The 14,737-nt window shown below is 33.7% G+C and overlaps 2 protein-coding genes across 5 annotated transcripts; both read left to right on the top strand.

Annotated features, from left to right (window-relative positions):
- The first annotated feature begins 1,110 nt into the window (after positions 1 to 1,110).
- On the top strand, positions 1,111 to 6,584 carry LOC110438607 (GTPase IMAP family member 9). The gene is made up of 2 exons (XM_087245157.1): positions 1,111 to 1,256; positions 4,692 to 6,584. The coding sequence occupies exons 1-2, from the start codon at positions 1,241 to 1,243 to the stop codon at positions 5,714 to 5,716; spliced, it is 1,041 nt and encodes a 346-aa protein (XP_087101283.1). The 5' UTR covers positions 1,111 to 1,240; the 3' UTR covers positions 5,717 to 6,584.
- A 1,346-nt stretch (positions 6,585 to 7,930) lies between these two features.
- Positions 7,931 to 14,688, top strand: si:dkey-120c6.5. Of its 4 annotated transcripts, none has more exons than XM_087245156.1 (5): positions 7,931 to 8,012; positions 8,710 to 8,829; positions 10,554 to 10,623; positions 10,804 to 10,908; positions 10,990 to 14,688. In XM_087245156.1, exons 4-5 carry the CDS (start codon positions 10,851 to 10,853, stop codon positions 11,982 to 11,984), a joined length of 1,053 nt encoding a protein of 350 aa, XP_087101282.1. In that variant the 5' UTR covers positions 7,931 to 8,012; positions 8,710 to 8,829; positions 10,554 to 10,623; positions 10,804 to 10,850; the 3' UTR covers positions 11,985 to 14,688. The 4 variants fall into 4 exon arrangements, with proteins under 4 accessions (XP_087101282.1, XP_087101280.1, XP_087101281.1 ...); XM_087245154.1 differs by having other exon boundaries at positions 8,707 to 8,829; XM_087245155.1 differs by lacking the exon at positions 10,554 to 10,623.
- Positions 14,689 to 14,737: the final 49 nt, after the last annotated feature.

Here is a 14,737-nt window from a genome sequence, read left to right as displayed (position 1 = left end):
TTTTGGTCAGTGGGCTTGACAAATAAACTAGGTTCGTAAAAACACTCCATGTTTTTGGGAAAACATTGTAATTCTTTATGTGTGAAATAATTTGGCCTTTTATGGCATTTGCACTCTCTGATGATTTAAAGTGCTTCTTTTTTCCTCACTTGTAAGTCTCCTTGGATAAAAGTGTCTGTTTAATAAATAAAAGCAAATTTACTATTTAATGTAGTTTCTCTGTACATCAAATCGACACAGACATGCTTCGTGGTCCAGCCAGGACTCGGTATATAAAGATAAGGTAAAAAAATATATATACAGACACACACTAAAAAGAAAATTTATTTATTTATTCAAATGTGTGAAATGAAATGAAGTGTGGAGTAAATAATTTATTTTGTCAAACACGGTCAAAATAGGAGCATTCATTGTACTGACGGTCAGCTCAAAATACAATAAATCTAGTGAAACAACATTAGTTTTGATGCTTAATTTGTGTATTAGTTCTTTGAGAAATATAAGACATATATCTAAAAGCAAAGGAAACTAAATTAACAACTATAAGAATTTCAGTTTTTACTAGTATTTCTGGCAAATAGTATTTGTGTAAACATGATCAATTATTGTGTCTTCTGTGTTAGTCTGTTTGGTTTAAAAAAAAAAAAAAAAAAAAAAAAAAATATATATATATATATATATATATATATATATATATATATATATATATATATATATATATATATATATATATATATATATATATATATTCTAATTACTCAAAAAACAAATGTTGGGTTTTTGGACCAGCGTTGGGTCAAATGTGGACAAATCTCTTAATTGGGTTCATTTTTAATATTATATTTAAATGAAACTTTTTAACCCAAACCAGTCTGGTTTGATCCAATTTTGGGTTAGAATAACAACCATTGTAATTTGAAAAAATATGCTTGCTTTTCAAGATGACAAAGGACAGTTAATTTTCAAGTTATATACATTGTCAAAACTATGATTCACATCTCACAGTAGCTAATGCGGTCAAAATCAATGTCATGTGTTTGGGTGGAATGGTGCGCATGAGTACACTCAATTGTCCATGCCTCCAGGCTATATTCCATTCAGTACAGGGTCTAAACCATTATCAAAAGAGATCAGAAAAATAATGCAATGTGGCATCTGACTATTATTTTATTTAATACTGAAATAGAAATTTTTCAGTTGTCAAGAACATCAATATTAAATCAAGGCAACCTCTGAAAATATGCCTAAAAGAGCAGGTAAGTTGCACATTTCTTCACAGCATGCAGCGTGTGTAAAATGCAATATGTCTGCTCAGTTTTATTGAATGTGGAGTTGTTGTATAATGAAATCTTAAATGTATATTTATTTAAAAAAAAATACATATTTTCGTAAATGCATGACTATGCTTATTGTGGTTTACATGTTGATGTGATCACCAATATATACTTATATAAGTATATAAGTATTTGTAAAATACTTGAATGTATTGTAATGCTATTTACTAGTTAAGATACATTTTAAAATAAAAAAGAATAAACTTTTTAATTATTTAAAATGTTTAAATATGTGACCTTGGACTACAAAACCAGTCATGCATGTCTATTTTTATTTTAGAACCATCCAACAGCTGAATAAATAAGCCTTTTATTGATGTATGGTATTTGTTAGTATATGTCAATATTTGGTTGAGATTTAACTATTTGAGCATTTGTAATCTGAGGATGCAAAAACATCGGTATACTGAAAAAAATCAACTGTAAACTTGTTTAAATTAAAAGCTTAGCATGCACATTACAAATAAAATGCAGTTATGATATATTTACATTGAAAATGGACAAACAATTTTAATAGAACATGATCTTTACTTATTAATGTAATGATTACTGATATAAAAGAAAAAAAAATATTTTACCTATACAGTGTACTTTTGTCTACTTCCACAAATATTTCATTAAAAAATAGTATTTACTTTGTGGTACAGCATCACATATGTCATATGAGAAGATCCCAAATGCAAATGCATGTTTGATGTGTAAGATCTAAGAAGTTTAAATAAATAAAAAATATATGTATATATATATATATATATATATATATATATATATATATATATATATATATATATATATATATATATATATATATATATATATAATTTCTCCTTGATTTGCTACACCACAGTTTACTGTAGTAAAAACTAAAGTATACTATATTACAGTTAATCAATTCACTAGTTAATACAACAGTAAAATGTATCATTCATTAAGAAATGTTGTGTATACTATACAGTTGAAGTCAGATTTATTAGCCCCCGTTTATCTTTTTCGCCAATTTCTATTTAACAGATAAACATTTTTTCAACAGATTTCTCAACATAATAGTTTTAATAACTCATTTCTAATAACTGATTTATTTTATCTTTGCTGACAGTACATATTTTACCAGATATTTTTCAAGACACTTCTAAACAGCTTAAAGTGACATTTAGTGGCTTAATTAGGTGATTAGGTTAAAGGCAGGTTGAGGTAATTAGTCAAGTTATTGTATGACAATGGTTATGACAATGAAAAAAATAGCTTAAAGGGGCTAATAATTTTGTCCTTATAATAATGTTTAAAAAAACTGCTTTTATTCTAGCCGAAATAAAAAAAATGCGACTTTCTCCAGAAGAAACAATATATTCAGACATACTGTGAAAAATGTCCTTGCTCTGTTAAACATCATGTGGAAAGTATATAAAAAAAAAAAATTAAAAAATGGTGGTGGGGGGGGGGGGTGATTATAATTCGTACTTCAACTGTATATAAAATGTTATTTAGACTCACCAACATGAATAAATACTAGTAATTTATAGTAAATATTATAGTGTTTTTGAATCATACTATAGTATAATACACTTTACTATTGTATGATTAAAAACACTATATCATATACTATAAATGACTAGTATTTATTAATGTTGATGTGTCTAAATAACATTTTGGTCTTTGGTTTTGGTCACTTCCAGAGGTAGTCAACAACCTATTCAACTTAAAAAAAATAATTTATTTGAACTTGCAACCAGGCCCAGTTCTTTGAGAATTATAGAGTGATTAACTGATGGTGATAAGCATGCACATTAGGTCAGTTAACTGAAGTTGTGCCAAGTTCTGACCCCTGACAGACTATTCCCCCTTCATTCGGGTAGGTTTAAGGCTAGATGAGGGATTATGGGGTCATGATTAGAGATTAAGTTATGGATTAGGCAATCTGGGGGTGACTTCAATGAGAAAGGGCAAAAAAGGAGCAACAAAAGTTTTTGTAAATCTTGAGTGTGTTATTTTAGATGGAGCAGAATTTATTACATAGAGTAGTAGTAGTAGGTCACTGACAAGCGACACAAAAATGTGTTCAAAAACAAAATAGATTTATTCTGACATTAATGACATCAAGATGTTTGTTTGAAATAAATTCTTCTGTGAAATGATTCCATAGTTTTGTGATGAGTAGTCACACTGAAACAATGAAAGCTCCATTATGGATGCAGCCTTGACTACAAATCTGCATGTCAGACACAATGCCTCCAATGGAACTAGTGACATCATTGTGAGGGGTAGGGTTAGGTGAGACCATTAAAAAGCACTGGATGCAGCTTAGATTGCACTGCACCAGGTCTACCCCCTCGGAAGCAATTAAATCTTCTGTTTAAAATGCAACACTACTGGGGATAAAGTTTCTTCTTTGTGGGTTTTTGGAGTTTCTGGGTGAGATGCTTGAGAGCAGATTTAATGCTGATCACATAACTGTGCTTCTCTGACCAGATGCGCATGACAATTGCAGCTTTGTTCAATCCTATTTGTATTTTGATTAATTACCCAGCCCAATCAAGAACTCATTTTCCCCAGTAAGTTTTCCTATTTGCATTTACACCGTCACTAAGAACTGAGCATACTAGTTGAACCTAAATTTTTCTAGTGTGGGTTTCAAACAATAAGAACATCAATGGCCACTTGGTTACTTAGCCAAGTTATAATAGCCAAGTTGATCAAGCCATGTACAATTTGGGACAGCTTGACTTACTTCAGGTGACGCAGTGGCGCAGTAGGTAGTGCTGTCACCTCACAGCAAGAAGGTCGCTGGTTCGAGCCTCGGCTGGGTCAGTTGGCATTTCTGTGTGGAGTTTGCATGTTCTCCCTGCGTTCGTGTGGGTTTTCTCCGGGTGTTTCGGTTTCTCCCACAGTCCAAAGACATGCGGTACAGGTGAATTGGGTGGGCTAAATTGTCCGTAGTGTATGAGCGTGAATGAGTGTGTGTGGATGTTTCCCAGAGATGGGTTGCAGCTGGAAAGACATCCGCTGTGTAAAACAAATGCTGGATAAGTTGGCGGTTCATTCTGCTGTGGCGACCCTGGATTAATAAAGGGACTAAGCCGAAAAGAATGAATGACTTCAGTTTGGTTTAGCTCGGCTCAGTTCGCATTTCCACTGCAGTTTAGTGCTGCTTAGATTAGGTTGGATTATTGCTATAGTTGCACTGCTGGAATGGTGTTTCAGATTAGCTGCTAACTATTTAAATGTAGCAGGTTTTTCTGATTATTCAGTATCCCCATACGATGCTGTACCATGCTGTGGAAAAGCATCTACTGTAGTAATGACATCTTTTATATTTTTAGAGGATTTTTCTCCTTATCTCATTATGTTTTATTCCCCTAGGATTTGGTGATTTGGAGCTAAGGATATTGGTTATAGGGAGCAGTGGTCCATCTCAGTTCCTTCTCACCAACTTCATTTTGGGAAGAGAGGAGTTTTCAGAGGAAGTCTATAGCATTGCGAGCAGCCAAAAAAATGTAGGAGAGTTGGTAGGAAGACGAGTCGCGGTTGTCAATGGACCGAACCTGTATGACAAAGACATGTCCAAGTCCAAGATGAGGAAAGAGATGAGAAGGTCCATGTGCTTGTCAGCACCTGGACCTCATGCCATACTCATTGCTTTCGAACTGGAGAAGATCTCACCAAATGACTTGAAGACCCCCAAGCTGGTTAAGAATAAATTTGGGGAGAATGTGCTGAATTACTCGATGATCCTCTTTGTTTACGATGGGCATCTGAGCTCTAGAGCACTCAATGATAAAGTCATGCGAACTGACTGGCACCTGCGGGAGCTCGTGGAGCAGTGCAGCTGCCGCTATCACATCTTCAGTAAAAACTGGAGAAACCCTGCTGCAAACAGGGAACTAATCCATAAGATTGAGCGCATGATCCAGGCTTTGGGCGGACACCATTATATTAATCGATCTTACAAGAGGGCGGAGGAGAGCGTCAGGAATGAGGAGAGAAAGCTACACAGCAAGAAACAGTCTGAGACCAAAAGGACATGCCGGGAGCTGGAGCAGCAGTTTCGGGGGGATGAGCTACGCTGGCAGATTGATGCCTACAATGCCAGTGTTGGGGCAGAAATCAGGGCCAAGGCTGAGCTGCAGAACAGCTGGCTCAGGACTTCACTAGCTGTGGGACTGGGACTGGGGTTTGTAGCCGGAGCAGCCATGGGAATGATCGTGGGCTCTGTTGAAGGGCCAGCAGGAATGGCAGTGGGCGGGGCTGTGGGTGGAGTTGTGGGTGGGGCTTCAGGTGCTGCTGCACAGCTGGCCATTGAACACATAGATGACAGAGTGGGATCACATCCAGGCAGCTTTAACACAGCCTTTGTAAACCGCTTCTATCGGGCACCTCCAATCTGAAAGCTGATGTCTTTGTATGTTTCTTTTTTTTTTTAAATCTGGCCATCAAATGTAACTACAAAAATGATCCCTAAGTCTAAATATGTCTGCTTTACAACTGTTTAATTGCCAGCAAGCAGTGTGAAAAGTATCTGGATTACCTGACACTCTTACCATAATTAATGGAAACGGTAGCATCTGAAATCACATACTAACTATAAAACAGCATGCCAAAGGAATTAAGTGTAAATGTCCAAATGTCCAAATTCATAGTAGCCTTTTTCACAAAACAGTAGGTGAGAACAACATTATACTATCCCAAAAGCAGTGCCAAAACTAAGAATTGCCACCATAGCTGGTTCTCAGTCATATAAATAATTATAATCGTATTAATTATATAATTATAGACTTATAAATATAAATAAGGCATTTATTGATAGGGGTTAAAATATGTTTGTTGTTGTCTTTTTTCCTGTTAATAACAAAGTAAACATATATAACTCAAATGACAGCGGTGAGAAAGGGGCCATAAACTAAATGCGATGTGGATATGTTTGCACCAAGTATGACACTCTTTTTCCATGTTTAATACTAAAGTTGTTGCTTTATAGCAGAGATGCTCAATCTAGGGTGCACGGAACCTTTGATTTGGCCCACCATGCCATCTGAGAAAAGTGTACAAATAATGGAAAGGATTGGGGCAAATGCTTTTAACAGAGATTGTTATTTAGCTCAAAATAACTTTTTTGTTTGTTTGTTTTTTTGATTGGTTGTTTATTTGTTTGTTTGTTTGTTTGTTTGTTTGTTTTATAGCTGATCTATGAAAAACAACAAATTGAAATAAAATGTTTCATTTAAATGTTAATTGTAAATACATAAATAAATACTTAAAAATATATACAATTTCTGTCACTCGACAATTCAGAAGGCATCTGCGAGCAATTCAAGGAAAAATCAGGTACAGCTTGACTTGTGTAACTCTATTTTGTTAAAAATGAGATTGTTTTTACTGTAATATGTTCATTATAAAAATGTAAAGAAAAATGTATACTGCATTAGTTAATACAAAGCAATGTTTTCTAGTTATTTTTAAATAAATTAGAAAGTACCCATGGCAGCTATATTTACCTTCGGCCCACTAGCCTCAATCTAGTTTGGTTTTTGGCCCTTTGTAAGAAAAAAAAATGGGCACCCCTGCTTTAAAGGATTAAGCTCTATTAACTGCTAAATAAATAAACATGACATGAATTTATTTGACTGTAGTGAATCGTTTCAGAGTTGTTTTCATTTAGAATTTGAACAACCCGAGATTCTCCTGTTAGGTCGTTTTTTGTATTCATGTTAATTTTTACTTGTCTGATCCGACAGACTATATACAAAGCCACACCTGCCTATTATGTCATTGCCAAGGGGTTCAATCAATTTTACAATAGTGCAAAGGAGAGCGTCAGGAATGAGGAGAGAAAGATACGCAACAATTTAGCACCCAAAAAATTTAATTTGGCAAGCTGTTTTGAACCATATTTAACAAACAAAAAATATTTAAAATATTGTCACACCAGATTGTTCTTTAATTATTTTACTTTAAGCCTATTTAGACCTTCTAGTTTATTATTTACTAAAGCCATAAACAAAGTATTGTATCGTTAGAAGAACTTCTGTGGCACAAAACAGATCTTAAAGTATTACACCACACCCCTGGATACGATGTACATACTTTAGAGGTCATGCATTGACATGTTATGTACTTTATACTCAGGTGTGGTATATATGTGTTTAAAAAGTTTACGACCAAAAGACACAATTTTGCATTGTACAGTTTATTATAATATACTTTTTTTAACTGTATTTTTATTCCAATTTATTCTGTTCTAATGAATTGTACATGTATTCAAAATTATTTTATTTGGTATTCTTCAATGGTCGAGCAACACCTGCATATTATGTATGAAATATCCAGTACATTTTTAATAAAATTTTAATCGTATTGACAGATAATTCTCTCTCTCTCTCTCTCTCTCTCTCTCTCTCTCTCTCTCTCTAATAAAAAAATTAAGTATAAACATTAAAAATGTTTACATAAGCTATTCGCTTTAAGGCCTATCTATTAAGGAGAGTTTACTGATCATATACATTATTTTACTTGGCTTTATCCCGATTCTTCAACATGTTGATGCAAAATCGGTTTTGTATACACCATTGAGGGTTAACTAATAAAAGTTGCGAAATACAGGAAGCCTCACGCGCACTGTCTTTTTTCCCAGTCAATTTCTGTCGCATTTTATCAACTCGTTTGAGGAAAAAGAAAAGAGAATGGGTATGTACAATATTCTTAAAGAAGAAAATAAGAACACGCAAGTTGTGCAAAATCTACAATATTAGGACAATGATTCGACCTAGGACTGTGATACGAGATAGTTTGATTATGAAACTGTTATGAACAGTAGTTGTGCACAAATCAATGCGTTTAACGCAACATTAATCTCATTAACTGAGATTAATGAAACAGCTATTCATACGATTTTCTGCTTTATTCAGTTTCATGAAACGGCTATTTTTAAACATTTGAAAACATATTTTTTAAATTAGCTATTTTGCTTTTAATATAGGCTACTGAAGATTTTAAAATCGAAACCAGTAGAAAGTCTGGTCATCATTGAGTGGGCAGGACTATGAGGAAATTTTGCTAACCTTTTTTAAGAACCTTTTTTTGGGGCGAAGAAAAATGCTCTTTTCAAGTTCTATCACAATGTATTATTCGTATTTTTTTAACTCTCGTAGTTATTATATCAGAAATTTAACACATTGTGAACACAGTTTCTTCATATAATTATGTGATTTGTTTGTATGTTTAATTTTGCACAGCTTGTGTAGTATTTTCACTTGCAAATAATGTAAACATGCATAGCCAGCATTTCATTAAAAAAACACAAACACACACACACACACACACACACACACACACACACACACACCAAAAGCTGTATCTCTGCACTTAAAATTGTTTATAGTAGGATGCTGCATGCCGCTGATTGGATGGAGGGTGGATGTGCCAATAGTATCTGAATGCAACCTTGATGCAAGCTGAGACTGCATATCTCGATGCCTAATGCGCATGACCTTCAAAAATTTCTGTAAGTCAATGTTTCTTTTGGAAAAAATACTTTTATTGTAATAGCTGACATCTCAATATTTTGTTTTTATGGGTTGTTTGATGTATGTATATATATATATATATATATATATATATATATATATATATATATATATATATATATATACAGTTGAAGTCAGAATTATTAGCCCTCCTGAATTATTAGCACCCCTGTTTATTTTTTTCCCCAATTTCTGTTCTGATCTGGGAAGATTGTTTCAGCACATTTCTAAGCATAATAGTTTTAAAAACTTATTTCTAGTAACTGATTTATTTTATCTTTTCCATGATGACAGTAAATAATATTTGACTAGATATTTATCAAGACACTTCTATACAGCTTAAAGTGACATCAAAAGGCTTAACTAGGTTAATAAGGTGAACTAGGCAGGTTAGGGTAATTAGTCGTTATTGTATAATGATAGTTCGTTCTGTAGATTATCGAAAAAAAAAATTAGCTTAAAGGGGCTAATAATTATGTCCCAAAAATGGTTTTAAAAAAATTAATAACTGCTTTTATTCTAGCCGAAATAAAACAAACAAGACTTTCTCCAGAAGAAAAAATATTATCAGACATACTGTGAAAATTTTATTGCTCTGTCAAAGTTCATTTGGGAAATAATTAAAAAAGAAAATCAAAATCAAAAGGGGGCTAATAATTCTGACTTCAACTGTATATATATAGTTACTCCCCAAATCATGGACAATTTATCTCACTGTAAAATATAAAGTAATTCTGATCTCTACTTATTTAAATATATAACTGAATAAGTGATTACAGTATGTAATTGTTCATTTATTCATTTACTTTTCGGCTTAGTCCCTTTTTTATTAATCTGGGGTCGCCACAGCCGATGAACCGTCAACTTATCCAGCATATGTTTTATGAAGCGAGTGCCCTTCTAGCTGCAACCCATCTCTGGGGAACACACATACACTCTTATTCACACACATACACTAAGAACAATTTTAGCTTACTCAATTCACGGGGAAAACTGAAGCACCCGTAGGAAACCCACGCGAATGCGGGGAGAACATGCAAACTCCACAGAAATGCCAACTGGCCCAGCCCAGCCTTAAACCAGTGACCTTCTTGCTGTGAGGCAACAGCACTATCTACTTAGCCACCGCGTTGCCGTATGTAATCATTTTACTTTAAATGTTTAAAAATCTAATGTTGACTACAGGATAAGACAGAAACTCATAATTAACAGCAGTGTTGGGGTAACGCCTTAAAAGTAATACAAGTTAGAAATGTAATATTTTTACTTTTCTAAGTAACGAGTAACACTTTTCATAATTAAGAAACAATATTTGAGTTACTTTTTTTAAATTGTAATGGGTGTTGCTTTTTAGTTTAGTTAATATGCTTTTAAAAACAAATTACTGAATTAAAATGATCATAATCACACTGAATCCTGCACGCAATGAAAGAATACAGGAACAGGAAGATGACAGAGCCTTACATTCCTGCGATAGAAATATTCTTTTAATTTTGAACACATGAAAGAGAAGGAAAAGTAGATTATCTGAATGGACAAAAAGTACAAAAGCAAACGCATTGCTTTAAACTTTCCTTGATCTGTCTGTACAGCATGGATATCTCTGGGGTCAGGAAGTTCTTAGAAGATAACATTATCCTACATTAATTATTTTTTTTATTTATATGTAAATTAAGGTTATGCAGTCCGTTGTTAATTACAGAGCTCCTCTATTTGAAAAAAAGAAGAAAAAAAAACCCTGCAAGTTCTGAAAGAGATCAAGCCTCAGCCAGGTCAGAAAAAGTAACACAAAATTAACGTAACGTATTGCTTTTTATAAAAGTAACGGCTACTAGTTACTTTTTTTGGGAGTATCTTAAACTTAGTAAGCACTGATTAACAATATGTTTTTTTTTTTCATAGTCAGTTATCCATTTAAAAATGTAATCTGTTATTCTGTTTTTCTTTAATAGGATAGCATATCTCCAATTCTTCATCTCCTGTCAGCACTACTCTTAGTATGGCGACAGTCAAAGAGAAAACACGGAGAAGAGATAGCTTAGACAGCCCTCCTAACAGTGAGTTGACCAGCATTTCAGAATAATTCAGTGAATAACAAAATGCTTAATAATAAATCTACTTTAACCTTCACCTCACAGTGAGCAGTGAAACACCACTAAGGATGCTGATCTTCGGCAGCTCTAGTGATGTTCAGATCTCAACTTCCCAGTCTATATTGGGGCAAGACGTCTTTTCCAGATTTGAAGTCAACATTTTAGCAACCAAGAAAAGCTCAGGGGTCGTTCAGGAAAGAAAAACAACTCTGATCAATACCCCAAATCTTCAGGATAACAGAGGCTTACCGGATCGTATCGTCCAGAGGGAACTGAGGAAGGCTGTTTGTTGCTCTTGTCCTGGTCCTCATGCTGTGCTGCTCATTCTAGATGCGCTTCATTTGACCGCAGACACTACAGACATACTTAAGCCTGTGGTGCACTACTTTGGTGAACAAGTTTTGAAGCACATACTGATTGTTTTATACCAAAAGAAAAATCGGAGAGCTCTGTCCATAGAGGATGAGGTGAAGAGGAATAAGAGCTTTAGGGAGATTGCAGAGAAATGTGGCCACAATTACCTGTTCTTCAATGAAGAAATGAACCAGACTCATGAGGGAAGCCAGACACAAGCTCTGTTCACCAAGATTGATGAGATGGTCTCGGAGCATGGAGTTTACTCAAACATGGAGTTCAAGGATGCTGATAAAAGAATTCAGATCGAGGAGCGCTTCATCAGAAAATCCATGGAGAAGCAGATCAGGCAGACAATGGAAATGCTGGAGAAGAAGCATTCAGGAGAAGCTCTGGTCAGAGAGATGAAGAACTATGAAGATAAGATACAGATAGAGTGCAGAGAAAAAGCAGAGCTGGCCGTCGCTGATAAAATTGGCTTCACACTTAGAGTTGTTGATTATGCTGTTGCTGTGGGGAAAGGAGCGTTTGTTGGGGCACTTCTGGGGTTTGCAGTGGGAAATGAAGGAATGGCAATCGGAGCTGCTATTGGTGCTGGTCTTGGTGGAGTACTTGGAGGAGCAGTAAATGCAGCATGGAGCTACATATCCAGCTCATTTCCAGATGCCCTCAGGGATTCCACCTAGTCCATTTTTGTTTTTGTTTTTATTTTTCTGGGGTAATATGTAATTAAAAATATTATATTTTGTGGGAATACCCAAAAATAAAATTTCTAATGCACATATATATCAATTTTGCTTTAGGAACTTCACTTAGAACTGTTTCTAGGTATTTACATTTTTAAAACCCCCAGAATCTAGATATTCAGATAGTTGTCTCTGGAACAAATATTTACCTATACGCAGTGTTGTACAGTAACAAATTAAATACAAAACCTCTTTAATTAAGTAGTTTTTCCTCAGGAATTATCTTTTCTAAAAATGATTTTGAACAAAGCCAGAGCAGAATATTTGGGCATCTCACAGCAACACTGCTGCTTTGTCCCTGAATAAATCTGCTTTTGAATTCAAATTTTGAGTCAAAGATTAAATTTCTCTTGAGCTGGCAGAATAATTTTTTTTAAAATAAATTATTACTTTGCAACCTCTAAAATATATTCTATATAGTATATAAATGAATGTGCATGTGGTAGGATTTGCCATAGTGATTTTCTCAAACCTTATTTTTAAATTTGAATGTTGTCACACATTTTTTATGAAAGACAGACATACCAAAATATTATATAATACCAAGCCCTTATATTGCACGCTGCTTTGTGCTTCACACTACTCATACAACAGAGGTTAACAATTAATCCTGTGGATTCAAATGCTGACGTTTTACAGTAAACACTATAAAACCTTGGGTTGACGACCTTGTTGGCATGTTCTCAAGTATTCAGCCTGTTTATGTAAAGTGTCAAACTTACCTTTAAACAGGGTTGAAAGCAGAATAATGGTAACCTGGGTTCACCAAAAAAAAATTAATTCTGCTGTAATTTGCTCATCTTTAACTTGTTGCAAACTTATATTTGGGTTTGGGTTTCTTTATATTGTTGAGCATATACACACTACATGACAAAAGTCTTGTCGTCGATCTCAGTTGTAAGAAGGACAAATAAAACTTAAGTTGATTCTTCTAGTCTTTTAGTTGATCATTTGAAAAAGTACTGTAGCAGCAGGTAGATTACTCCCATGAATCATCTGTTGAACTGTATCCCAATAACCACAAATACTGCAAAAGACCTAATGGAACCCACATGGACCCAAGATTCTCACAGAGATCAGTCAAGTTTGGTAAAGGAAAAATCATGATTTGTGGTCACATTTAGTATGGGGCATGCGAGAGATCTGCAAAGTGGATGGCAACATCAAAAACATAAGGGATCAAATCATTTGTGCTGCCCATTACATTACAAACCACAGGAGAGGGCAAATTCTTTAGCAAGATAGCACTCCTTCTCATACTTCACCCTCCACATCAAATTTCCTGAAAGCAAAAAAAAGGTCAAAGTGCTCCAGGATTGGCTATCCCGGCCACCAGACATGACCATTATTGAGCATGTCTAGGGTAAGATAAAGGAGAAAGGATTGAAGATGACTAATCTTCAAATAATCTTGATGAACTCTCTTTATTGCAAGAATGCTTTCTTTGCTATTCCAGATGACTTTATTAATAAGTTATTTGAAGTCATCCAAGCTCATATCATAGGTATTCATTCTTTTTCCACTGCACTATGACTTTATATTCTATACTGAACATTATTTCTGTTAAGTGACAAGACTTTTGTCTAAGCAAAGTCAGATTTTATGTCCTAATTAAGTTATTAAAAACCTCAGCATAATCATATTTTATTTTTGTAAAATAAGCGTAATCTAGAGGCCTTTGCCTCAAAAAAGCCACTTCTGATAACAAATGATCAACTAGAAGTGAAGTTATTATTTGTTTCTAAAACTTGTTTGTAATTTAATATAAACAAATAATGTTTCAGAAACTTGTCTTGTTTCTTTTAGTTTGACTGTAAAAAAATATATATATTTGAAAAAAACTTTTCTTAGGTTGATATTATTATCCGCTTTAAGATATATATATATTTGACAATCATATACATATATATATTTGACAATCTACTGTGCTACATTATTCTACAGAAAACTATGTTGAAAAATCATCTCTCCATTTAAAATTTAAACTTCACAAACGGGTAAATCATTTTTACTTCAGATGTAAATAAAATCGAGTATATAAAACTGTATATATATAGAAAATCATTAAGGTTTACAACCACTTGAGGAAGTAAATGTTCATATTGGGGTGAACTATTTCTTTAAGCTTAGTGTGAAAAGTGTTTTTGAAGATGAAATACAGTGATCTTTGCATTTGCCAGATATGACACATGCCTGAGACTGATTGACGGTTTTTGTTTCTAAGTTTTTTTTTTCTTTACTGTTGTTTCATTGTTTTTCATTTCACTATTTTTTTTTTTTTTTTTTTTACATTTTATTATTGTATCCATTTGTAGCTGCCAAATGATCTTATGGTGACATCTATATTTTATCACAATCTATATATTTATTTACTACGGAAATCATTATTGTTGGTCTTGCAGGTAACTTTAATAAAATTACATAAAAGTTATAAGGTTTTATGCTGAAATTGTCCTTTGCTTCGGGTGTATCCAAACACTATGAAGTCAAAAAGTTGTGTAAATGCACATTTTTATTAAACACATTTATATAAGAGAATGTACATTGAGATGTTGTTTATTTAAAAAAAGTTTATTGAAAATTTTTGTTTAAAGTTGAAACACTGCCTTAATCATACTAGCAATAAAATCTGCAACACTTTGAAGGCATTCGAGTCATTTATCTGGGGTTTGTGACTCAGTGTAAAGTACAAG

Source organism: Danio rerio, chromosome 3, assembly GCF_052040795.2.
Source record: "Danio rerio strain M-AB ecotype USA chromosome 3, GRCz13ab, whole genome shotgun sequence".
Taxonomy (NCBI): domain Eukaryota; kingdom Metazoa; phylum Chordata; class Actinopteri; order Cypriniformes; family Danionidae; genus Danio; species Danio rerio.
This window is presented reverse-complemented; position numbering and strand designations above follow the sequence as displayed.

Excerpts from the sequence above, each read along its gene's own strand:
- si:dkey-120c6.5 (XM_087245155.1), top strand. The coding sequence starts at position 10,851 with ATGGCGACAGTCAAAGAGAAAACACGGAGAAGAGATAGCTTAGACAGC. Across the intron at positions 10,909-10,989 it reads CTTAGACAGCCCTCCTAACA|TGAGCAGTGAAACACCACTA; the intron begins GTGAGTTGACCA and ends TTCACCTCACAG.